The sequence below is a fragment of the Crinia signifera genome, chromosome 7 (genome assembly GCF_055691185.1).
Source record: "Crinia signifera chromosome 7, ASM5569118v1, whole genome shotgun sequence".
Taxonomy (NCBI): domain Eukaryota; kingdom Metazoa; phylum Chordata; class Amphibia; order Anura; family Myobatrachidae; genus Crinia; species Crinia signifera.
This window is the reverse complement of record NC_139223.1, coordinates 17,604,260-17,630,346: the sequence shown is the minus strand read 5'-3', so window position 1 is coordinate 17,630,346 and position 26,087 is coordinate 17,604,260. Positions and strand designations below refer to the sequence as shown.

The 26,087-nt window shown below is 47.6% G+C and overlaps 2 protein-coding genes across 4 annotated transcripts; both read right to left on the bottom strand.

Moving 5' to 3' along the window:
* Nucleotides 1-1,878: 1,878 nt before the first annotated feature.
* LOC146019877 (arylamine N-acetyltransferase, pineal gland isozyme NAT-3-like) lies at nucleotides 1,879-17,715 on the bottom strand. 3 transcript variants are annotated; one of them, XM_083152509.1, is made up of 2 exons: nucleotides 17,555-17,609; nucleotides 1,879-3,083 (listed from the first exon to the last, which is right to left on the bottom strand). In XM_083152509.1, exon 2 carries the CDS (start codon nucleotides 3,066-3,068, stop codon nucleotides 2,238-2,240), a length of 831 nt encoding a protein of 276 aa, XP_083008635.1. In that variant the 5' UTR covers nucleotides 3,069-3,083; nucleotides 17,555-17,609; the 3' UTR covers nucleotides 1,879-2,237. The 3 variants fall into 3 exon arrangements, with proteins under 3 accessions (XP_083008635.1, XP_083008633.1, XP_083008634.1); XM_083152507.1 differs by lacking the exon at nucleotides 17,555-17,609 and adding an exon at nucleotides 10,649-10,771; XM_083152508.1 differs by lacking the exon at nucleotides 1,879-3,083 and adding an exon at nucleotides 12,519-13,513 and having other exon boundaries at nucleotides 17,555-17,715.
* Nucleotides 17,716-18,415: 700 nt separating this feature from the next.
* Nucleotides 18,416-25,599, bottom strand: LOC146021390 (uncharacterized). The gene is made up of 4 exons (XM_083155174.1): nucleotides 25,124-25,599; nucleotides 21,130-21,271; nucleotides 19,238-19,283; nucleotides 18,416-18,689 (listed from the first exon to the last, which is right to left on the bottom strand). The coding sequence occupies exons 1-4, from the start codon at nucleotides 25,199-25,201 to the stop codon at nucleotides 18,629-18,631; spliced, it is 327 nt and encodes a 108-aa protein (XP_083011300.1). The 5' UTR covers nucleotides 25,202-25,599; the 3' UTR covers nucleotides 18,416-18,628.
* Between the last annotated feature and the right edge of the window lie 488 nt (nucleotides 25,600-26,087).

Below are 26,087 nucleotides of genomic sequence, written 5' to 3'. Positions count from 1 at the left end.
ACCCATTCACTTCCAGCTCACATACTATATACTGGAGACGGGGGGGGGGGGGGGGGGGGGGGGGGGGTTTCAGATCGTAAAATACTTTTTTTTTTTAGCAAATGGGCAAAACCATGCTGCACTGCTGGTGGGGAAGATGTAACATGTGCAGACATGTTCTTGTTCCTATTGTTTAAAAATGGAAAATGTTGCCTTAATATCTTTTTAAATCAATTAAAATCATTTGCATAGTTTGTTATTATTGTTATAATTATTCATATTATTCATATTATTATTATTATTATTATTATTAATAATAATAAAGAGTGACGCAGCATGTGTTTTTAATAAACCTGCATGGTAAAGGCAGCGGTCATACCTCTGGGATGCATATGATGCATATGGGATGATGACCACTAATGTTCGACAGTGACTAGGTTGACACCTAAGAATGGTCAAATGTCCATCACAAAATGGCCGCCCCCTTACAGCAGACCATTTGTATGGATACTAGAGGAGGCCGCCGCTGCCTCCTCTAGCATCTTAAAAATCTGTCTGCTCTAAGGGGGCGGCCATTTTGTGATGGACATTTGACTCATAAGAAGCCAGGCGCCAGGATGCAGATTACTAGATACAGATGCGGTGGCGGGATAAGACAGGTAGAAGTAGCGTAACAATAGCCCCCACAGGGGTCTGCGGCGCAATTGTTATGCCACTGGTTGGCATGGCTTAACGACCCTGTTCCTCATCCTGTATGTTCTGACAGGGGAGGTCCTCATTAACAATGGCCATGCTACATTGCGCTCCCCCCATCAATGACCATCTGTGCCCCCCCCCCCCCCCCGCTGATGCCCACAACCTGTCGGCATTGGCAAATGTGTATCAGTGTCGGTGGGGATCCGCAAGTGTGTATGAGGATTTAGGAGCAGATTGGCTGGAGCTTTATCACCGCCCACTTTATCACTCCACTTTATTACTCCACTGATTGGCTGGAGCATTATCACCGACCACTTTATCACTCCACCACTCCCTGCCCCTCAGTGTACAGAAAGTTCTGGATGATGGGTCGACTCTAGTTCGACTGTCAGTAGGTTGACAACATATGGTCAGCATGCATTCGGGCGACACAGAAATGATCGACACAAATATTTTTTATGTACTATCCATGTGGATTACAACTTGGAATAGCTGAGTGAGCCTGCGAGGGTACACGTGTGCACTAATTGTGGACACATATGATGAAACATACAAAATGACAACCCAAAAATGAAGAACCTGATATCGGCCAGTGGCGGATCCAGAGGAGGTAGGGAGCTGCAGCACAGACCAAAATTCAAATAGGGGAGCCACACCCACCGCCAGGGATTCAGTTTGGAATGGCAGTTGGAGGCAGTTGCTGTGCTGTCCCTATTTGAATTTTTATCTGTGCTGCAGCCCCCTTTGGAGCCTCCCATGGTGTCGACCATATCTGTGTTGACCATTGCCGTATCGATCTTTAGAACCTACCCACTGCCTAGCTTTCGCCTGTCAACCTTATTATGCATGTTGACCATACTGGGTCCACCTAGTGATACCTAGATCTTTTATGCCACCACTGATGGGAATTCCGACCACTGAATTAGGTGCACCCCAGAGCTGTCCCGTATCCCGTTGACTGTCCCGCCGCCCCACCCAAAAAATAAAAAAAGTCTCCCTCAGGGTGAACAGAGGAGGAGAGCGCTCTCACACATCCAATGTGCAAAGCACAGCAATCTGTGGGCAAATAGATGCCATAAGGCCATGCCCCCTTTCTGTGAGGCCACGCCCCCTTCCAGTGTGGCCACACCCGCTTCAGGTGAGGCCACACCCTCTTTTTGGATACGTACCTTCTGTCAAAACCAAGTACAGTCAGACACTTGCTTTGTGTAAGTATTTATTATGTCACTCATTGATTTCCACACTTCAGAAATTATACATAGAATATAGGTTTGCCCATAGGAGAGGACAGGTGGTGCACACGTCTGGTGGGCATGTAGTTCCGGGCACCTGGCCAGCATTACCAGTCAGGGCCTTTGCCCTTTTTGCTTTTCTATATTACAATGGCTCTTCAGGTCTGGATTACTAATGGGAGAAGAGAGCTTGGGGCCTCCACTGTACTGTAGCACAGCTTCAGCCATGCATTTCATATACAGTGCTGGAGCAGGGTGATTTTGCCCCCTGTGCCAAACCAATCCCAAACGTGACACCCCACCTGGAAGTACAGCATATCTCCTGAGCCCTCACTGTCCATCAAGAGTGGGGGGCATCTCATCCTTTGGTACAAATGTTTTACCCAGAACAATCCCAAACTTCTCTCTGAGAACATCAGGAATCTCCTCCTCGCTGAGGTCTTCAGTGGTCTTCACACTCCCACGGCCCTTGGTATACTCTGTACTGATCAACCTGCGCCCAATGTAGGTCAACCTGCCATTTGGTAGCAGTAGGGTGCAGATACTCTTACGAACAAAGAAAGAGCTGGGAGAGGTCTGGAGGAAGTCACACATCTCCCTGAAGTCCTCAAACCTCCTCTCTTTCAGGGTGAACTTGTACAGACTCCTCCATTGGTCATTGTCCTCCTTCTTCTCCAAGTACCACTCCTCCTCTTCCACCCGCAGCCGAAGCATGCCACTGTCCTGCTCCTCTTCCCATCCTGCCTCCAGGGGAAATGGATCCACGATTCCATCTCCAAAGCCAACGTCACAAAGCCACCGTCTGCCGTCCAACTCCACAGTCAATATCATGTGGTCCAATGGAGTTCCAAACAGACCAGTATCCGGGTCTCTCACTCTGCCTGACAGCACCAGCGGCTTGTACCCCAGCTCTTGTAACACCCAGAAGAAAAGGCCGTTGTTCTCGAAACAGAAGCCCCCACGTTTTCTCAGGACTATTTTCCGATAAATCCACAGTGTGTCCAGGATAATTCTCTCCCCAGTGTGTATACTGAGGCTCTCGAATGGTATGGAGTACAAGTGGTGGCGATGTAACTTCCGTAATGCAGCAAGGGACGGAGTGGAGAAATCCGCTGTCATTTCTGTGATCCCAATCCTCTGGAGATACAGGTTCAAATCCATCTTGCAAGAAATGTGCTGGAATACAAAATATATTTATCATCTATGTAATTGTGATATTTGGCATTTTTTAACAATTTTCAGGAATAAGGAAAATGTTGTATTAATATATAAAAGAAGCAATATATGTATCAGTGCCCAAGAGCCTGGTGCTGGTTATAGAAATACAGGGGGACCACATTTTAGAATTAGTGAGAAAATGTGAAAAATGTGAAATGGGCCAACATGACCCATTTCACATTATAGATGTCCCCGTCGTCACCCCACGATAGACGCCAACCCGAAGCATGGCGAGCGCAGCGAGCCCGCGAGGGGCGGCGGTGCGCGTCCTCCGACCTTTTCATTCCCCTACTATCCACGTCGGCGTGGAGGTGAGAATAGAATAGTGTGGCGAGTGCAGCGAGCCACCGAGCCCGAAGCGTGGCGAGCGCAGCAATCCCCGCGAGGGGACGCGTATAACTTCACAGGTATACGCGTCCCCTCGCGGGGCTCGCTGCGCTCGCCACGCTTCGGGCTCGGTGGCTCGCTGCGCTCGCCACACTATTCTATTCTCAACTCCACGCCGACGTGGATAGTAGGGGAATGAAAAGGTAGGAGGACGCGCACCGCCGCCCCTCGCGGGCTCGCTGCGCTCGCCACGCTTCGGGTTGGCGTCTATCGTGGGGTGCGGTGTACGCCGTTAAATTTGGGGGGGTTGGGAATATTTTACATTGAATCCAATGTAAAATCGGGTCCCAGGGACCCGATTTACATTTCATTAAAAAAAAAATCGGGTTCAAAATCGGTCGGTCGCGTCGATCGCATCGCATGCGACCAAATCGCATGCGATGCGATCGACCCGATTTTTCCGACACGACCACCCCGATGTAAATCGGTGTGGCCGTGCTAGGAAACAAGTACCGTATTTTCCAGTCGTGTTTTCTGCTGAATTCAGCAGTACGAATGATAGTAAATGAGCACACCATCTGACTGATGCAGGCCATGCTTCAAGCATCATCTGTATTTGGCTAACGGCAAACTTGGCAGCCAAATACAAATCACGGCGGAAAATAGGAATCAAGAGAATATGGCAGTTTAGCAAAGTTTTCCGTATTCTCCGGTAGTATTTTGGCCGATTACAGTCAATCCGGGTCGTACCCGTTCGTACACGGGATAGGCCATAATCGTCCTTCTTAGTAAATTTCCCCCATAATGTCAGATTCTATTAGGATTTATTCTCTATTAAACACAGTCCAATGTTTCATATAACAGAAGCAGGTATCCGGTGGCTTTCCCGCTGTGCTAGACCATCAAGCCTGGCAATATTTCTTCAAGCTTGGTGCAGGTTATAAGTAGAGATGTGCAGGTTGGGATTTACTCCAGGGTTGCCGACCCTCCCGGAATTATCGGGAATCTCCCAAAAATCGGGTCCCCCTCCCAGCCTCCCGGAAGGGTGGGCAACCCTCCCGGAATCAGGGGGACCCCCACTGAGCCCCTGATCGCAGCATTTAAATGCCGCAATCCGTGGGTCTCAGAGGAGGGGGCGGAGCTAAATGACACACTCGTGTCTTTTAGCCCCGCCCCCTCCATGGAGATCAGTGAATGCGTCTATTTTTTGTAATGGGGGCGGGGCTTAATGATGTCACAGTCAAGCCCCGCTCCCTCCCGAACGGGTAATGAACGTCTCCTCTCCGGGCTTCTCCTGGAGAGGAGCATTTGAAAGTCGGCAACCCTAATTTACTCCGATTTACCCGGATCTCAAAACGGGATCTTATTGGCTATCGGCTGTCAAATGTTTTGACTCCAAATCATGTGACAGCTGGATAGCCAATAAGATCCCGTTTTGAGATACGGGTAAAACAGGATAAATCTGAGTCGGCACATCTCCAGTTATAAGGATTATTGTGCTTAAATAACTGTTGCCCCCCGTGGATTTTTTAGAGATGATACAGAGGCTTTAGATGAATATGGGTTTACTGAAATCAAGGCCATTTATCTGCTATATAGAATAAGAGATGCTTATGTATTTATACATGCGAACAGAACATGAAAGATAGATCAGACCTCATTACACATCAAAGATAAGTTAAATGTAAAAAGGAATGCCCAGGTATGAATGGGTGCAATAATATAAGATGAACTATGATGGACAAAGAATTTAATGTATGTACTATATGGTGGTCACTGTGATGCTGTGTGTACTGTATGGTGGTCACTGTGATGCTGTGAGTACTGTATGGTGGTGACTGTGATGCTGTGTGTACTGTATGGTGGTCACTGTGATGCTGTATGTACTGTATGGTGGTCACTGTGATGCTGTGTGTACTGTATGGTGGTCACTGTGATGCTGTATGTACTGTATGGTGGTCACTGTGATGCTGTGTGTACTGTATGGTGGTCACTGTGATGCTGTGTGTACTGTATGGTGGTCACTGTGATGCTGTGTGTACTGTATGGTGGTCACTGTGATGCTGTGTGTACTGTATGGTGGTCACTGTGATGCTGTGTGTACTGTATGGTGGTCACTGTGATGCAGTGTGTACTGTATGGTGGTCACTGTGATGCTGTGTGTACTGTATGGTGGTCACTGTGATGCTGTGTGTACTGTATGGCGGTCACTGTGATGCTGTGTGTACTGTATGGCGGTCACTGTGATGCTGTGTGTACTGTATGGCGGTCACTGTGATGTTGAGTGTAATGTATGGCGGTCACTGTGATGCTGTGTGTACTGTATGGCGGTCACTGTGATGCTGTGTGTACTGTATGGCGGTCACTGTGATGCTGTGTGTACTGTATGGCGGTCACTGTGATGCTGTGTGTACTGTATGGCGATCACTGTGATGCTGTGTGTACTGTATGGCGGTCACTGTGATGCTGTGTGTACTGTATGGCGGTCACTGTGATGCTGTGTGTACTGTATGGTGGTCACTGTGATGCTGTGTGTACTGTATGGCGGTCACTGTGATGCTGTGTGTACTGTATGGTGGTCACTGTGCTGCTGTGTGTACTGTCTGGCGGTCACTGTGATGCTGTGTGTACTGTATGGTGGTCACTGTGATGCTGTGTGTACTGTATGGCGGTCACTGTGATGCTGTTTGTACTGTATGGCGGTCACTGTGCTGTTGTGTGTACTGTATGGCGGTCACTGTGATGCTGTGTGTACTGTATGGCGGTCACTGTGATGCTGTGTGTACTGTATGGCGGTCACTGTGATGCAGTGTGTACTGTATGGCGGTCACTGTGATGCTGTGTGTACTGTATGGCGGTCACTGTGATGCTGTGTGTACTGTATGGTGGTCACTGTGATGCTGTGTGTACTGTATGGTGGTCACTGTGATGCTGTGTGTACTGTATGGTGGTCACTGTGATGCTGTGTGTACTGTATGGCGGTCACTGTGATGCTGTGTGTACTGTATGGCGGTCACTGTGATGCAGTGTGTACTGTATGGCGGTCACTGTGATGCTGTGTGTACTGTATGGCGGTCACTGTGATGCTGTGTGTACTGTATGGCGGTCACTGTGATGTTGAGTGTAATGTATGGCGGTCACTGTGATGCTTTGTGTACTGTATGGCGGTCACTGTGATGCTGTGTGTACTGTATGGCGGTCACTGTGATGCTGTGTGTACTGTATGGCGGTCACTGTGATGCTGTGTGTACTGTATGGCGGTCACTGTGATGCTGTGTGTACTGTATGGCGGTCACTGTGATGCTGAGTGTAATGTATGGCGGTCACTGTGATGCTGTGTGTACTGTATGGCGGTCACTGTGCTGCTGTGTGTACTGTATGGTGGTCACTGTGATGCTGTGTGTACTGTATGGTGGTCACTGTGATGCTGTGTGTACTGTATGGTGGTCACTGTGATGCTGTGTGTACTGTCTGGTGGTCACTGTGATGCTGTGTGTACTGTCTGGTGGTCACTGTGATGCTGTGTGTACTGTATGGTGGTCACTGTGATGCTGTGTGTACTGTATGGTGGTCACTGTGATGCTGTGTGTACTGTATGGCGGTCACTGTGATGCTGTGTGTACTGTATGGCGGTCACTGTGATGCTGTGTGTACTGTATGGCGGTCACTGTGATGCTGTGTGTACTGTATGGCGGTCACTGTGCTGTTGTGTGTACTGTATGGCGGTCACTGTGATGCTGTGTGTACTGTATGGCGGTCACTCTAATGCTGTGTGTACTGTATGGCGGTCACTGTGATGCTGTGTGAACTGTATGGTGGTCACTGTGATGCTGTGTGTGTACTGTATGGTGGTCACTGTAATGCTGTGTGTAATGTATGGTGGTCACTGTAATGCTGTGTGTACTGTATGGTGGTGACTGTGATGCTGTGTGAACTGTATGGTGGTCACTGTGATGCTGTGTGTGTACTGTATGGTGGTCACTGTAATGCTGTGTGTACTGTATGGTGGTCACTGTGATGCTGTGTGTACTGTATGGTGGTCACTGTGATGCTGAGTGTAATGTATGGTGGTCACTGTGATGCTGTGTGTACTGTATGGTGGTCACTGTGATGCTGTGTGTACTGTATGGTGGTCACTGTGATGCTGTGTGTACTGTATGGTGGTCACTGTGATGCTGTGTGTACTGTATGGTGGTCACTGTGATGCTGTGTGTACTGTATGGTGGTCACTGTGATGCTGTGTGTACTGTATGGTGGTCACTGTGATGCTGTGTGTACTGTATGGTGGTCACTGTGATGCTGTGTGTACTGTCTGGTGGTCACTGTGATGCTCTGTGTACTGTATGGTGGTCATTGTGATGCTGTGTGTACTTTATGGTGGTCACTGTGATGCTGTGTGTACTGTATGGTGGTCACTGTGATGCTGTGTGTACTGTATGGTGGTCACTGTGATGCTGTGTGTACTGTATGGTGGTCACTGTGCTGTTGTGTGTACTGTATGGCGGTCACTGTGATGCTGTGTGTACTGTATGGCGGTCACTGTGCTGTTGTGTGTACTGTATGGCGGTCACTGTGATGCTGTGTGTACTGTATGGTGGTCACTGTGATGCTGAGTGTAATGTATGGTGGTCACTGTGATGCTGTGTGTACTGTATGGTGGTCACTGTGATGCTGTGTGTACTGTATGGCGGTCACTGTGATGCTGTGTGTACTGTATGGCGGTCACTGTGCTGTTGTGTGTACTGTATGGCGGTCACTGTGATGCTGTGTGTACTGTATGGCGGTCACTCTAATGCTGTGTGTACTGTATGGCGGTCACTGTGATGCTGTGTGAACTGTATGGTGGTCACTGTGATGCTGTGTGTGTACTGTATGGTGGTCACTGTAATGCTGTGTGTAATGTATGGTGGTCACTGTAATGCTGTGTGTACTGTATGGTGGTGACTGTGATGCTGTGTGAACTGTATGGTGGTCACTGTGATGCTGTGTGTGTACTGTATGGTGGTCACTGTAATGCTGTGTGTACTGTATGGTGGTCACTGTGATGCTGTGTGTACTGTATGGTGGTCACTGTGATGCTGAGTGTAATGTATGGTGGTCACTGTGATGCTGTGTGTACTGTATGGTGGTCACTGTGATGCTGTGTGTACTGTATGGTGGTCACTGTGATGCTGTGTGTACTGTATGGTGGTCACTGTGATGCTGTGTGTACTGTATGGTGGTCACTGTGATGCTGTGTGTACTGTATGGTGGTCACTGTGATGCTGTGTGTACTGTATGGTGGTCACTGTGATGCTGTGTGTACTGTCTGGTGGTCACTGTGATGCTCTGTGTACTGTATGGTGGTCATTGTGATGCTGTGTGTACTTTATGGTGGTCACTGTGATGCTGTGTGTACTGTATGGTGGTCACTGTGATGCTATGTGTACTGTATGGTGGTCACTGTGATGCTGTGTGTACTGTATGGCGATCACTGTGATGCTGTGTGTACTGTATGGCGGTCACTGTGCTGTTGTGTGTACTGTATGGCGGTCACTGTGATGCTGTGTGTACTGTATGGCGGTCACTCTGATGCTGTGTGTACTGTATGGCGGTCACTGTGATGCTGTGTGTACTGTATGGCGGTCACTGTGAAGCTGTGTGTACTGTATGGCGGTCACTGTGCTTTTGTTTGTACTGTATGGTAGTCACTGTGATGCTGTGTGTACGGTATGGTGGTCACTGTGCTGTTGTGTGTACTGTATGGTGGTCACTGTGATGCTGTGTGTACTGTATGGTGGTCACTGTGATGCTGTGTGTACTGTATGGTGGTCACTGTGATGCTGCATATAGTGTATGGAGATCACTGTGCTGCTGTGTGTACTGTATGGTGGTCACTGTGATGCTTTGTGTACTGTATGGCGGTCACTGTGATGCTGTGTGTACTGTATGGCGTTCACTGTGATGCTGTGTGTACTGTATGGCGGTCACTGTGAAGCTGTGTGTACTGTATGGCGGTCACTGTGCTTTTGTTTGTACTGTATGGTAGTCACTGTGATGCTGTGTGTACTGTATGGTGGTCACTGTGCTGTTGTGTGTACTGTATGGTGGTCACTGTGATGCTGTGTGTACTGTATGATGGTCACTGTGCTGCTGTGTGTACTGTATGGTGGTCACTGTGATGCTGTGTGTACTGTATGGTGGTCACTGTGATGCTATGTGTACTGTATGGTGGTCACTGTGATGCTGTGTGTACTGTATAGCGGTCACTGTGATGCTATGTGTACTGAATGGTGGTCACTGTAATGCTGTGTGTACTGTATGGTGGTCACTGTGATACTGTGTGTACTGTATAGCGGTCATTGTGATGCTATGTGTACTGAATGGTGGTCACTGTGATGCTGTGTGTACTGTATGGTGGTCACTGTGCTGCTGTGTGTACGGTATGGTGGTCACTGTGATGCTGTGTGTACTGTATGGTGGTCACTGTGCTGCTGTGTGTACTGTATGGTGGTCACTGTGATGCTGTGTGTACTGTATGGTGGTCACTGTGATGCTGCATATAGTGTATGGAGATCACTGTGCTGCTGTGTGTACTGTATGGTGGTCACTGTGATGCTGTGTGTACTGTATGGCGGTCACTGTGCTGCTGTGTGTACTGTATGGTGGTCACTGTGATGCTGTGTGTACTGTACGGTGGTCACTGTGCTGCTGTGTGTACTGTATGGTGGTCACTGTGATGCTATGTGTACTGTATGGTGGTCACTGTGATGCTATGTGTACTGAATAATTGTCTCTGTTTGGAAGCCTTTACTCTTTTCCGATCCATTTCTGCCTGTGTTGCTTTATACTGTATCTGTAGTATGTGTGTGTGAAGCTATACATGTAATGTCAGGGATAACTGTTGATGTAACTTGGATGCAAATAATGTATTTAGTTGCTATTTGAACTTTGAATCTCCTGGGCCTGGAGTGCCCCCTTCACCCCCTTTTGCTACCCCTCATGTTAAAAGCTGTCTGCACCCCTGGCCAGCTCATATGACTCTTATCAGTAAAAATAGTAACCGTGACTCAATATCAGACCCTACTGGTGTGAGCAGCTGGCAGTGTATGAGGTAATATGTTCTGTCTGTACAATCACCAGGAACAGTCTGCGTGTTTATGTAAATGTGATATACATTCTTTCTCTATAACTGCAGACATTGGTCTAAAGCTCACCTTCCCGAACGGAGATCGTGTGCTGGGTGCTGCAGTCACTGGGTGCTGGGGACTTTAGACTACAAATTCCACCCGGAAGCTCTCTGTTAACCCATTCAATTCCAGGTGACACATAGGCGGTGTCTAAGAGGCCTATTAAGCTATTGATATTTCTATTTGGAAAAAGAATGTTTTGGGCAGTTGTCCAAAGACATGACATTTCTTGGGGGGGATGTATACAGCGGGTAGCACAGCAGACATCCCATATACCTGCTGCAGACTCAGATTGCTGCTTGTAAAACCAGCCCCCTTAGAAACTGCTTTGTTGCTGAATTTACCAAGTTCTCGTGACTCCGAGCTTTATCTTATCGAGGTGGCCAGAGAGATGTTATTGTGTCATATACAGGATTACATGGTCTCATCTAGATCTGTGGATGCTGGTATAAAGTGCACATAAGAGGAGGAAGGGCAGAGTCCCACATTTGGGGGGGCAGGGACACATAAAAGGAGATGGGATCAATGCACAGACATGGGGGCAGGGGCACATAAGGGGATACAGGATAAAGGCACATATTTTGGGGGAAGGGGCCCATAAGAGGAGATAGGGTAGCGGCACATACTGTATATGGTGGTAGGGACATAAATGAGGGCAGGGCCTTATTGGGCCCTTCCACACACAATAATACCCCTTTTACACCAAAAACCCTGGTCGGGACCCTGGTCTTTGAATGCTGGAGTTTCCAGGGTCTGACCCTGCTTTATACCCCATTTACACAGCACTTAGACCTGGGTCTGCACCATTTACACTTAACCTGGGTCAGCCCTGCCTTTCCTTAAAAATGCTTGCTCGTTGCCAAGGGGGTATATATATATATATATATATATATATATATATATTTAAATATAATATATATATATATATATATATATATAAATATATATAATGTTAGAAGGTCCGGCACTCCTCACTGGCTCCTGCTGTGCTGATGTTTCTTGGCCTGGGTGCCCGCTGCCGGGGGGAGTTACAGCAGCAGCGGCTCACATTATACCTCAGGCTGACCGGTACCCCCCCTCCCCTCAGCAGCTGCAGACACCCCCTCCTCCCAGCACCCGGGGACAGCGGCGGCGCCGCACATCGACCTCAGGCTGACAGGTACCCCCCCTCCCCTCAGCGGGCGCAGGGACCCCCCCTCCCGCAGCAGCTGGGCACAGCTTTCCCAGCGCTGCACGCTGTGGTCCCGCTGCAGGTGCCTGGTCCCGCAGCGGGACCATTTACACCAGCATTTACACGGGTCCTATCCGGGTTCTACCCAGGTCAGGACCTGGGTAGAGGACCCGTGTAAATGGACACGGATATACCCTATTTACACCGCCGGTGATCCGGGTCTGACCCGCCGCTGACCCGGATTTTTCGGCGGTGTAAAAGGGGTATAAGACTCTCTACTAGCCTACAAGTGTTCCCTGAATACTTGTGAGAGGGGTGTTGGGGCGGTGCAGTGTGGTGCCTGCTGCCGTGCAGGTGTCTCCAGACCACTTACCTGGCGCCGCACTCTCTCACCTTCAGGCCGTGACAAACCACGGTCCTGGAATTCTCCGGCACCCAGACACGATGGACCTTCCGCCCGATGGATTTATCGCCATACTGTCAGTAACAAAAGGGTGGATGAGAAGGCTCCTCCGTTCAGCCGCCCCACCCCCCCCAAAAAAAAGTCTCCCTCAGGGTGAACAGAGGAGGAGAGCAAAGCAATCTGTGGGCAAATAGATGCCATAAGGCCCCCTTTTTGTGAGGCCACGCCCACTTCCAGTGTGGTCAGAAGGCCTTCCTGTGAGGCCACACCCTCTTTTTGGACACGTACCTTCTGTCTAAACACAGTGCAGACCGACACTTGCTTTTTGTAAGTATTTATTATGTCACTCATAGATTTCCACACTTCAGAGTTTATACATAGCCATGCATGGAGCAGGGTGATTTTGCCCCCTGTGCCAAACAAATCCCAAACGTGACAGCCCACCTGGAAATACAGCATATCTCCTGAGCCCTCACTGTCCATCAAGAGTGGGGGGCATCTCATCCTTTGGTACAAATGTTTTACCCAGCACAATCCCAAACTTCTCTCTGAGAACATCAGGAATCTCCTCCTCGCTGAGGTCTTCAGTGGTCTTAACACTCCCATGGCCCTTGGTATACTCTGTACTGATCAACCTGCGCCCAATGTAGGTCAACCTGCCACTTGGTAGCTGTAGGGTGCAGATACTCTTACGAACAAAGAAAGAGCTTGGCGAGGTCTGGAAGAAGTCACACATCTCCCTGAAGTCCTCAAACCTTCTCTCTTCCAGGGTGAACTTGTACAGACTTTGCCATTGGTCATTGTCCTCCTTCTTCTCCAAGTACCACTCCTCCTCTTCCACCCGCAGCCGAAGCATGCCATTGTCCTGCTCCTCTTCCCATCCTGCCTCCAGGGGCAATGGATCCAGGATTCCATCTCCAAACCCAACGTCACAAAGCCACCGCTTGCCGTCCAACTCCACAGTCAATATCATGTGGTCCAATGGAGTTCCAAACAGACCAGTAGCCAGTTCCCTCACTCTGCCCGACAGCACCTGCGGCTTGTACCCCAGCTCTTGTAACACCCACAAGAAAAGGCCGTTGTTTTCGAAACAGAAGCCCCCACGTTTTCTAAGGACTATTTTCCGATAAATCCACAGTCTGTCCAAGATAATTTTCTCCCCAATGTGTACACTGAGGCTCTCGAATGGTACTGAAAGAACGTGGTGGCGATGTAACTTCCGTAGTGCCGCAAGGGACGGTGTGGAGGAATCCACTGTCATTTCTGTGATCCCAATCCGCTGGAGATACAGGTTCAAGTCCATTTTGCAAGAATTGTGCTGAAATACATTATTTATTTATTATTTACCGTTTCTTATATAGCGTAGCATATTCTGTTGCGCTTTACAATGACAACATTATATCATTATCATCTATGTGATTGTGATATTTTGCATTTTTAACGATTTTCAGGGATAAGGCAAATGTATTAATATATAAACGATGCAATATATGTATCAGTGGCCAAGAGCCTGGTGCTGGTTATAGAATAGAAATACAGGGGGACCACATTTCTTCTCCCCCCCCCCCCCCCCCCCCCTGTATTTCTGTTAAAAGGACCGTCTCAAAGAGCCTGGGGCTGATGATATTTGTGGGGGGAAGGGCGACCCCACTCCATTTTTTTTTTTACACAGAGAATCCTGCATGAATCTGACTGATCTGACTGATCTGACTGATCCATGCAGGCTTCAGCCAAATACACCTGAAAAATGAGGAGCATTTTCCAGTCATATTTCTGCTGAATTACCAGCCAAATTCAGCAGTACGATGAGCACACCATCTGACTGATCCATGCAGTGCTTCAAGCATCCTCTGTATTTGGCTAACGGCAAGCTTAGCAGCCAAATACAAATCACATTGCCATCGGAGAATACGATTCCAGAGAATACGGCAGTTTAGCAATATTTGCTGTATTTTTTGTCGTATTTTTGGCAGATTACAGCCGATCCGGGTCGTACACGGGATAGGCCATAATTGTCCTTCTTAGTAAATTTCCCCCATAATGTCAGATTCTATTAGGAAGACTTCTCAGTTAGACACAGTCCAATTATTCACACAAAGGAAGCAGGTAACCGGTGGCTTTCCAGCTGTGCTAGAATATTAAGCCTGGCAAAAGATCTTCAAGCCTGGTGCAGGATAAAAGGATAATTGTGCTCCAATAACTGTAGCCCCCCAGTGGATTTTTTAGAGATGACCGTGTGATACAGAGGCTTGAGATGAATATGGGTTTACTGAAATCAAGGCCATTATATGCTATATAGATATATATATATATAGAATAAGAGCTGCTTATGTTTTTATACATGAAAAATAGATCACACAGCAAAGATAAGTTACATGGAAAAGGGAATGCCCAGGTATGAATGGGTGCAATAAATTCATATTTTTTTTATACAAGATATACTGTGATGGACAAAGAATTTAATGTCAGGATTGCCAACCCTCCCGGAATAGCCGGGAGATCCCGAAAATCGGATCCCCCTCCCACCCCCCCACCCCCCCCTTCCGGAAAAGTGGGCAACGCTCCCGGATTCCGGTGGTCCCCTTCCCCCCTCTTGTACCTGGTGGCAGCTTTCAATTGCCGCGATACGTGGCTTTTCGGTGGAAGGGGTGGGACTAAATATGCAAACCATGCGTATTTAGCCCCGCCCCCTCATCAAAGACCCGCATATTGCGGGATTTGCATGACTGGGGGCAGGGACTGATGATGTCTCCATCAGGCCCCGCCCCCAGAAGTGATGCTGACAGTCTCCTCTCCGGGTTCTCCCAGAGAGGAGACTGTAAAAGTCGGCAACTCTGTTTAATATATGTACTGTATGGTGGTCACTGTGATGCTGTGTGTACTGTATGGTGGTCACTGTGATGCTGTGTGTACTGTATGGTGCTCACTGTGATGCTGTGTGTACTGTATGGTGGTCACTGTGATGCTGTGTGTACTGTATGGTGGTCACTGTGATGCTGTGTGTACTGTATGGTGCTCACTGTGATGCTGTGTGTACTGTATGGTGGTCACTGTGATGCTGTGTGTACTGTATGGTGGTCACTGTGATGCTGTGTGTACTGTATGGTGCTCACTGTGATGCTGTGTGTACTGTATGGTGGTCACTGTGATGCTGTGTGTACTGTATGGTGGTCACTGTGATGCTGTGTGTACTGTATGGTGCTCACTGTGATGCTGTGTGTACTGTATGGTGGTCACTGTGATGCTGTGTGTACTGTATGGTGCTCAATGTGATGCTGTGTGTACTATATGGTGGTCACTGTGATGCTGTGTGTACTGTATGGTGCTCACTGTGATGCTGTGTGTACTGTATGGTGGTGACTGTGATGCTGTGTGTACTGTATGGTGGTGACTGTGATGCTGTGTGTACTGTATGGTGGTGACTGTGATGCTGTGTGTACTGTATGGTGGTGACTGTGATGCTGTGTGTACTGTACGGTGGTGACTGTGATGCTGTGTGTACTGTATGGTGGTGACTGTGATGCTGTGTGTACTGTATGGTGGTGACTGTGATGCTGTGTGTACTGTATGGTGGTCACTGTGATGCTGTGTGTACTGTATGGTGCTCAATGTGATGCTGTGCGTACTGTATGGTGGTGACTGTGATGCTGTGTGTACTGTATGGTGGTGACTGTGATGCTGTGTGTACTGTATGGTGGTCACTGTGATGCTGTGTGTACTGTATGGTGCTCAATGTGATGCTGTGTGTACTGTATGGTGGTCACTGTGATGCTGTGTGTACTGTATGGTGGTCACTGTGATGCTGTGTGTACTGTATGGTTGTGACTGTGATGCTGTGTGTACTGTATGGTGCTCAATGTGATGCTGTGCGTACTGTATGGTGGTGACTGTGATGCTGTGTGTACTGTATGGTGGTGACTGTGATGCTGTGCGTACTGTATGGTGGTGACTGTGATGCTGTGTGTACTGTATGGTGGTGACTGTGATGCTGTGTGTACTGTATGGTGGTGACTGTGATGCTGTGTGTACTGTACGGTGGTCACTGTAATGCTGTGTGTACTGTACGGTGGTCACTGTGATGCTGTGTGTACTCTACGGTGCTCACTGTAATGCTGTGTGTACTATATGGTGGTGACTGTATTGCTGTGTGTACTGTATGGTGGTCACTATGATGCTGTGTGTACTGTATGGTGGTCACTATGATGCTGTGTGTACTGTATGGTGGTCACTATGATGCTGTGTGTACTGTATGGTGGTCACTGTATTGCTGTGTGTACTGTACGGTGCTCACTGTGATGCTGTGTGTACTGTATGGTGGTCACTGTGATGCTGTGTGTACTGTACGGCGGTGACTGTGATGCTGTGTGTACTGTACGGTGGTCACTGTGATGCTGTGTGTACTGTACGGTGGTGACTGTGATGCTGTGTGTACTGTACAGTGGTCACTGTGATGCTGTGTGTACTGTACGGTGGTCACTGTAATGCTGTGTGTACTGTACGGTGGTCACTGTGATGCTGTGTGTACTGTACGGTGGTCACTGTAATGCTGTGTGTACTGTATGGTGGTCACTGTGATGCTGTGTGTACTGTATGGTGGTGACTGTAATGCTGTGTGTACTGTACGGTGGTCACTGTGATGCTGTGTGTACTGTATGGTGGTGACTGTAATGCTGTGTGTACTGTATGGTGGTCACTGTAATGCTGTGTATACTGTACGGTGGTCACTGTGATGCTGTGTGTACTGTACGGTGGTCACTGTAATGCTGTGTGTACTGTATGGTGGTCACTGTGATGCTGTGTGTACTGTATGGTGGTGACTGTAATGCTGTGTGTACTGTATGGTGGTCACTGTGATGCTGTGTGTACTGTATGGTGGTGACTGTAATGCTGTGTGTACTGTATGGCGGTCACTCTGATGCTGTGTGTACTGTATGGTGGTCACTGTGATGCTGTGTGTACTGTATGGTGGTGACTGTAATGCTGTGTGTACTGTATGGTGGTCACTGTGCTGCTGTGTGTACTGTATGGTGGTGACTGTGATGCTGTGTGTACTGTACGGTGGTCACTGTGAGGCTGTGTGTACTGTATGGCGGTCACTCTGATGCTGTGTGTACTGTATGGTGGTCACTGTGATGCTGTGTGTACTGTATGGTGGTGACTGTAATGCTGTGTGTACTGTATGGTGGTCACTGTGATGCTGTGTGTACTGTATGGTGGTGACTGTAATGCTGTGTGTACTGTATGGTGGTCACTGTGATGCTGTGTGTACTGTACCTGGCAGTATATGAGGTAATGCGTGTTTATGTCAATGTGATATACATTCTGTCTCTATAACTGCAGACATTGGTCTAAAGCTCACCTTGCCGAACGGAGATCGCGTGCTGGGTACTGCAGTCACTGGGTGCCGGGGACTTTAGACTACAAATTCCATCCGGAAGCTCTCTGTTAACCCATTCAATTCCAGGTGACACATAGGCGGTGACTAAGAGGCCTATTAATCAATTAATATTTCTAATTGAAAATTAATGTTTTGGGGAGTTGTCTATTTCTCTGGGGGCTGTATACAGCGGGTAGCACAGCAGACATCATATGCTGCAAACTCCGATATTCACTTGTAAAACCAGCCCCCATAGAAACTACTTTGTTGCTGAATTTACCAAGTTTTCGTGACTCCGAGCTTTATCTTGTCGAGGTGGCCAGAGAGATGTTATTGTGTCATATACAGGATTACATGGTCTCACCTAGATCTGTGGATGCTGGTATAAAGTGTATATACAGTAAGAGGAGGTAGGGCAGAGAGTCACAGATATCGGGGCAGGGGCACATAAAGGAAGATGGGATAGAGCCGTAGATATGGGGAGGGAGCACAGGTAGGAGCTGATTGGCCGGTGATAAAACCAGACACTTTATCACTCCACCGAGCTTAATAAATCTACCCAACAGTCAGCTCTTCTGCCTGTGCTCCCAGTACTGCTGTACCTCGCATTCCAGGCTCCGGCAGCAGCGAGGAGGAGGGAGGGGGGACGACAGGGGACAGAGGAGAGAAGTCACATGTGGTACAGACTTATAACTGCACCTGAAGACACTACACATATTCGGCAATGTACTAGTCTGACATGGGGGGAGGGAATGGCCACTGGCCTAAGATTTTGGAAGCATGTAGTCCCACAACAGCTGGACAGTCAGAAGTTTCCGAACTTTGAATTTTTTTCACCACAGACTTTAATATTCAATTTAATATATTAGGTTGAACATTTGTATAAATGAAAGCCAAATAGATACATAATAAAAAATAAATACAGATACAGTGTTCTGTTGACATTCTGGGCGTCATTCACTTCCAGAGCCACTAGATGGCAGCGCTGTACTAACAACAGGCTTGCCAGTAAATTGTTGTCCTTGAACCACGTGACCATTAGTGATGGCTACTGAGTTAATGACGAGAGTTAAGACTCTGGTTCTCCCCCAGGGACCGTGGAGTGCGCGCCGCACGGCTGTAGGAACACGGACATTGGTGTCAGCAAAGAAATTAATAAATCAATTTAAAAAAAATCACTATTTGGCACCAACTTAATAACATTTATTTATAGCGCACTAGTATATCCCATTGTGTTTTACATTCTATACCGAGTGTTGCTGTTTTCTGTACTGTACTGTGCCCTGCCCTGCAACGTATATAATATATCATTAAATAAGGTCGACAGTCATTAGGTTGACACCATTAGGTGGACATTCGACTGTGTCGCCACTCAGGACAAAAAATTTGAAAAACCCCATGTCGACCTTTTGACTGTCGGCCTACCCCCGTGTCGACCTAATGACCTGTCCACCTGACCCATGTCAACCTTCCTGCATGTTGACCTAGACTCATGTCGCCCTACATGCATGTTGACCTAATGGTGTCGACTTAATGACTGTCGATCAACATGCTGGTGACCTAATGATCCATACCCTTAAATACAGAATTATAGAGCCCACTTACAAACCCAGAGACACGGACCCATTACTTGCTATGAACTGCGATCCCAGACTCAGGGCTTACCTGAACCAGTGGGACGCCATCGCTGGGTCTCTGCCGACACCGGCTCCTGTACACAAAACACACAGGCAATGTGGGTAGGTGGGCAGTGTAAGTGTTATTGTGTAGTGTACGTAGGGGAGCCCCCTTCATAGATGTAGAGTGTCCAGATAGACAATCAGTAGGTTGGCAGCAAAAGGGCGACATGCAATAGGTGGATGGCCAGGGTCAAACGGAATATGTGTAACATGCACAAGGTGGGTAGGTGGGCAGTGTAAAAGGTGAAAACCTTACATACATATATATATATATAATATATATATAGTGACATCACAGAGGCACATGCAGCCGATCACTACCCTTGGAGCAGTGACATCACTGAGACACACACGCAGCCTATCACTACACTGGGAACAGTGACATCACTGAGACACACACGCAGCCGATCACTACCCTGGGAACAGTGACATCACTGAGATGCACACGCAGCCTATCACTACCCTGGGAACAGTGACATCACTGAGACGCACGCGCAGCCGATCACTACCCTGGGAACAGTGACATCACTGAGACACACACGCAGCTGATCACTACCCTGGGAACAGTGACATCACTGAGACACACATGCAGCCTATCACTACCCTGGGAACAGTGACATCACTGAGACGCACACGCAGTCAATCACTACCCTGGGAACAGTGACATCACTGAGACGCACACACAGCCTATCACTACCCTGGGAACAGTGACATCACTGAGATGCACGCGCAGCCAATCACTACCCTGGGAACAGTGACATCACTGAGACGCACACGCAGTCAATCACTACCCTGGGAACAGTGACATCACTGAGACACACACGCAGCCGATCACTACCCTGGGAACAGTGACATCACTGAGACGCACACGCAGCCTATCACTACCCTGGGAACAGTGACATCACTGAGACACACACGCAGCCAATCACTACCCTGGGAACAGTGACATCACTGAGACATACACATGCAGCCTATCACTACCCTGGGAACAGTGACATCACTGAGACGCACACGCAGTCAATCACTACCCTGGGAACAGTGACATCATTGAGACGCACACACAGCCTATCACTACCCTGGGAACAGTGACATCACTGAGATGCACATGCAGCCGCTCACTACCCTGGGAACAGTGACATCACTGATACACACACGCAGCCGCTCACTACCCTGGGAACAGTGACATCACTGATACACACACGCAGCCTATCACTAGCCTGGGAACAGTGACATCACTGAGATGCACACGCAGCCGATCACTACCCTTGGAACAGTGACATCACTGAGACGCACACGCAGCCGATCACTACCCTTGGAACAGTGACATCACTGAGACGCACGCGCAGCCGCTCACTACCCTGTGAACAGTGACGTCACTGAGACGCACACGCAGCCGATCACTACTCTGGGAACAGTGACATCACTGAGACGCACACGCAGCCTATCACTACTCTGGGAACAGTGACATCACTGAGACACACACGCAGCCGATCACTACCCTGGGAACAGTGAAATCACTGAGACACACATGCAGCCTCTCACTACCATGGGAACAGTGACATCACTGAGACACACATGCAGCCGATCACTACCCTGGGAACAGTGACATCACTGAGACGCACATGCAGCCGATCACTACCCTGGGAACAGTGACATCACAGAGTAGCACACACAGCCTATCACTACCCTGGGAACAGTGACATCACTGAGACGCACACGCAGCCTATCACTACCCTGGGAACAGTGACATCACTGAGACACACATGCAGCCTATAACTACCCTGGGAACAGTGACATCATTGAGACACACACAGCCTATCATTACCAGGGGAACAGTGACCTCTGTGATAGGAAATGTAACTGAAACCTCCATCTTACCTCTCAGGTATCTCTGCCCAACTATGTGCTGGGCAGCCGGATAGCCCATGTGGGCGTAGAAGTGAGTGATGTGGAAGTGGAAATTTTCACAACAAATCCATATATACAGCAACAGCAGCAGAGAGCCCAGTACAGCCAGGATCTGGGGGAGAGGGTAGAGTAGATTATCATGTAGTATTACAGGAACAGCACTTTATACAGGATTATAAAAGCAGCACATTATACAAGATGACAATAACAGCACATTATACAGGATGACAAAAACAGCAAATTACATGGGATGATAAAAGTAGCACATTATACTGGATGACAAAAACAGCACATTGTACTGGATGACAAAAACAGCACATCATACAGGATGACAAAAGCAGCACATTATACGGGATGACAAAAGCAACACATTTTATGGGATGACAAAAGCAGCACATCATAACGGGATGACAAAAGCAGCACATCATAACGGGATGACAAAAGCAGCACATCATACGGGATGACAAAAACAGCACATTATACGGGATGACAAAAACAGCACATTATACAGGATGGCAAAAACAGCCCATTATACAGGATGACAAAAACAGCACATTATACAGGATGGCAAAAACAGCCCATTATACAGGATGACAAAAACAGCACATTATACAGGATGACAAAAACAGCCCATTATACAGAATGACAAAAACAGCACATTATACAGGATGGTAAAAGCAGCACATTATACAGGATGGCAAAAGCAGCACATTATACAGGATGGCAAAAACAGCCCATCATACATGATGACAAAAACAGCCCATTATACAGGATGACAAAAACAGCACATTATACAGGATGACAAAAACAGCACATTATACAGGATGACAAAAACAGCACATTATATAGGATGACAAAAACAGCACATTATATAGGATGACAAAAACAGCACATTATACAGGATGGCAAAAGCAGCACATTTTACAGGATGGCAAAAGCAGCACATTATACAGGATGGCAAAAACAGCCCATTATACAGGATGACAAAAACAGCACATTATACAGGATGACAAAAACAGCACATTATACAGGATGACAAAAACAGCACATTATACAGGATGACAAAAGCAGCACATTATACAGGATGACAAAAACAGCACATTATACAGGATGACAAAAACAGCACATTATACAGGATGACAAAAGCAGCACATTATACAGGATGACAAAAACAGCACATTATATAGGATGACAAAAACAGCACATTATACTGGATGACAAAAAGAGCACATTATACTGGATGACAAAAACAGCACATTGTACAGGATGACAAAAGCAGCACATTATACAGGATGGCAAAAACAGCACATTATATAGGATGACAAAAACAGCACATTATACTGGATGACAAAAAGAGCACATTATACTGGATGACAAAAACAGCACATTGTACAGGATGACAAAAGCAGCACATTATACAGAATGATAAAAACAGCACATTATACAGGATGACAAAAACAGCACATTATACAGAATGATAAAAACAGCACATTATACAGGATGGCAAAAGCAGCACATTATACAGGATGGCAAAAGCAGCACATTATACAAGATGACAAAAACAGCACATTATACAGGATGACAAAAACAGCACATTATACTGGATGACAAAAACAGCCCATTATACAGGATGACAAAAACAGCACATTATACAGGATGACAATAACAGCACATTATACCATACCTCCCAACAGTCCCGATTTTATCGGGACAGTCCCGATTGTCAGGGCCTGTCCCGATGTCCCACCCGTGGGCGGCAGTGTCCCGCGGTGTGGGGGGGCTGTTGGGAGTCCCCCCTGTCAGCTGCTAAGCAGCGGGGAATAAACGCTGTGCGCATGCGCACAGCGTCTATTCCCGCAGCCAGGGGACTGGGGGCATGGCTAGAGGCTCACAGAGCCTCTGGGTCATGCCCCCATAGCGGCAAAATGGGGGCGTGGCCTTACGGAAGAGCCGTGAGTATAGGCCACGCCCCCAAATTAGGCCACGCCCCGGAAAATTAAGGCGCGCCTCCGGCGCACAGGAGCATCGTCCCGCCTGCAGAGCTTCAACAGTTGGGAGGTATGCATTATACAGAATGACAAAAGCAGCACATTATACAGGATGGCAAAAGCAGCACATTATACAGGATGGCAAAAATAGCACATCATACGGGATGACAAAAACAGCACATTATGCACGAATATAAAAACAGCACATTATGCAAAATTACAAAACAGCCCATTATACATGACTACGGAATACAAAAGAAAAATGTGCCCAGTGCTAGTAAAGGCCCATACACACTGGGCGACTTTGAGCTGAAAGCAGCACAGTAAACTCGTCTGAGCTGCTATCAGCTGGAAAGCCGCCCAGTGTGTACAAGACAGCAATGAGCGGTGAGTGCTGATGTGCACTCCTGCTATAGAAAGTCATCCACCCCCCAGGATAATCGCCAAAATGGGTGTATTTCATCCCAGCGATTTTACCTATCACCTCTCACCATACATGCTTGCCCATTGTGTACGGACCTTTACTTAAATAAACACCAAAATAGAAAACACTAGTGGATGCAGAACATGCCCTTTATATAAGAAATAGAATGTATTCCACTGCTGAAAGAATACTGCTTTAACAACAATAGAGAGAAGGGCTGTTTTTATTGCAGGGGAAAAAAACAATGCAATTGCCTAAAATATTAATATGTACCAAAAATCTAAATTCTGCACAGTAAATACTAGTAAACCATCTTGGTATCAATAAACCACTGTTGCCTGTCTATCATAGAACATTAGTAAAACAGACTTTAGGTGCAGCCTTGTGAGTTCAGTGCAAACAAATGCGTCCTGCTGTTATAGTCAATATTTGCATGAAATCATAAGTGCTTAACATCTACTGAAAAGGTCTCTGATGCCCCTGTCAGACCGCACTTTTTAACCGTTATTTTGCAGTTTTTTTACTGTTTTAAACCGGTAATTTGTGCAGTCTGAAAGGTGCAGAGTGAATTTACCGGTTCTATTGAACTGGTATTTCTAAACGGTAATAAAGGAGGGTCCTACCCGTTTCAGACCCGTTTTTTTTTCATCCGCTGTTTTCTATGGGTTAAAACGGGTTCAGTGTTGTGAAGGGACAAAAACTGCACTGAAATACCATTTAAGGACAAAAACTGCACTGAAATACCGTTTAAGGACAAAAACTGCACTGAAATACCGTTTAAGGACAAAAACTGCACTGAAATACCGTTAAAGGATAAAAACTGCACTGAAATATCGTTTAAAGACAAAAACTGCACTGATACCGTTTAAAGACAAAAACTGCACTAATACCGTTTAAAGACAAAAACTGCACTGATACCGTTGAAAGACATGCGGTGTGAAAGGGGTTTTAGCTGGCAGACACGTTTTTAGAAACCTTTTAATATACCTGGTCAAAGCCAGTTTTGCGGTCTGAAAGCAGCATGAGTGTCAGCTCAGCTCCCAAGTTCTAAACAACCATTCAAACAACTGTCACAAATTCAGTGGCGTCAGAGATGAACACTAAATTCTGCTCCACCAGCTGCCTGAGAACGGTTAGCAGAATTTAAGCTCGCCTGCTGAAATTAAGTGGCGGAACCAGAACAGACGGGTCTTCCCTGCACCGCGGCTGTCTGCGTGATTCTCACTGAACAGGATGTGGAGGCCTCACCAGCATGATGACCATTGATCTTAGTGACTTGACATGTGAGCTGAACCTCTACAGAAATAAGGCAGCGGCCACAATTCTCGCACAATGTTGATGTTGGATGTAGTGGAGCAATATTTCCCACTATAGGGTTAATTTACTGAGATAGTTCTATTGAAGATGGGATGTTGTTCTGGGCAACCAATTGCAGTATCTTCTAGAAGGTGTTATAAATAAATAAGAAGTAGATTCCCATCTTCAATAGAACTCTCATCTTAGTAAATAAACTCCTGCGCAGTAACGGGATGAGCTATAAGCAACGTCTCACCTCACACCGTGACCACCCCTTGTGCACGTTCCTAGCTGCCTCTGCCCTGGTCCCAGCCTGTCCCATCCGTCTCCGCATCGTCTCTCATCTGTCCTACACTGACCATCTGCATTTATAGCCCCCCTGCCCTGCCCTCCCCTCAGTCAGTCATCGGCTGCCATTGTCCTGTGTCTGGTCAGTGGGAGATAAGAGGACCTGTGTGTCCCTGATTACCGATATCTGCGGAGCACACACATCCCATTCTGTACCTGCTCTGTATGACATCACACAGGTCCCCCTCCTGCCCCCATGGTAGACATCTGGGAACAAGAACAAATGGTACTGTTCACACACGTTTGGCACACAGAACAGTGATACTGGCCCTGATTGGAAGTCCTTCGCTCCCCCGCGTGTTCGTATGGAGGGCCTATGGTGATGTACTGACAGTCACAGATACTGAGCAATACACTATGGCCCTTATTCAGATCTGATTGCAGGACAAATTTGTTCTCAAAATGGGCAAAACCATGTGCACTGCTGGGGGGGGGGGGGGGGGCAGATGTAACATGTGCAGAGAGAGTTAAGGCCTCCATACACTATGCGATTTTGGGACAATTTCATCCGATTTCGGCACTTTGCGCCGATAATCGGGTGAAATCGGCCCAAAATCTCAGGTGTGTGATATCTGATCCGATCCGATGCGCGGTCCCGTGCGCATCGGACCGGATCAGGGAGGTCAGATGGTCAGTACATACGATCACGTCTGACCTCCCTGTATGCATATGCCTGCCCACCTGACAGGCATATGCATGCAGACACCGGGGGAGCAGTGGGGCGAGCAGCGGGTCCCTGAGTGCTAAGCTGGTGGCGCCGGGGAGTGCTGACCTGGCCGGGCGGTGATGATCATATATATCAGCAGCGCTGCGGGAGTCGGGACGGGATGCGCAGTGGCGGGTATTAGATTTTAAAGTTCCTGTCAAATGAC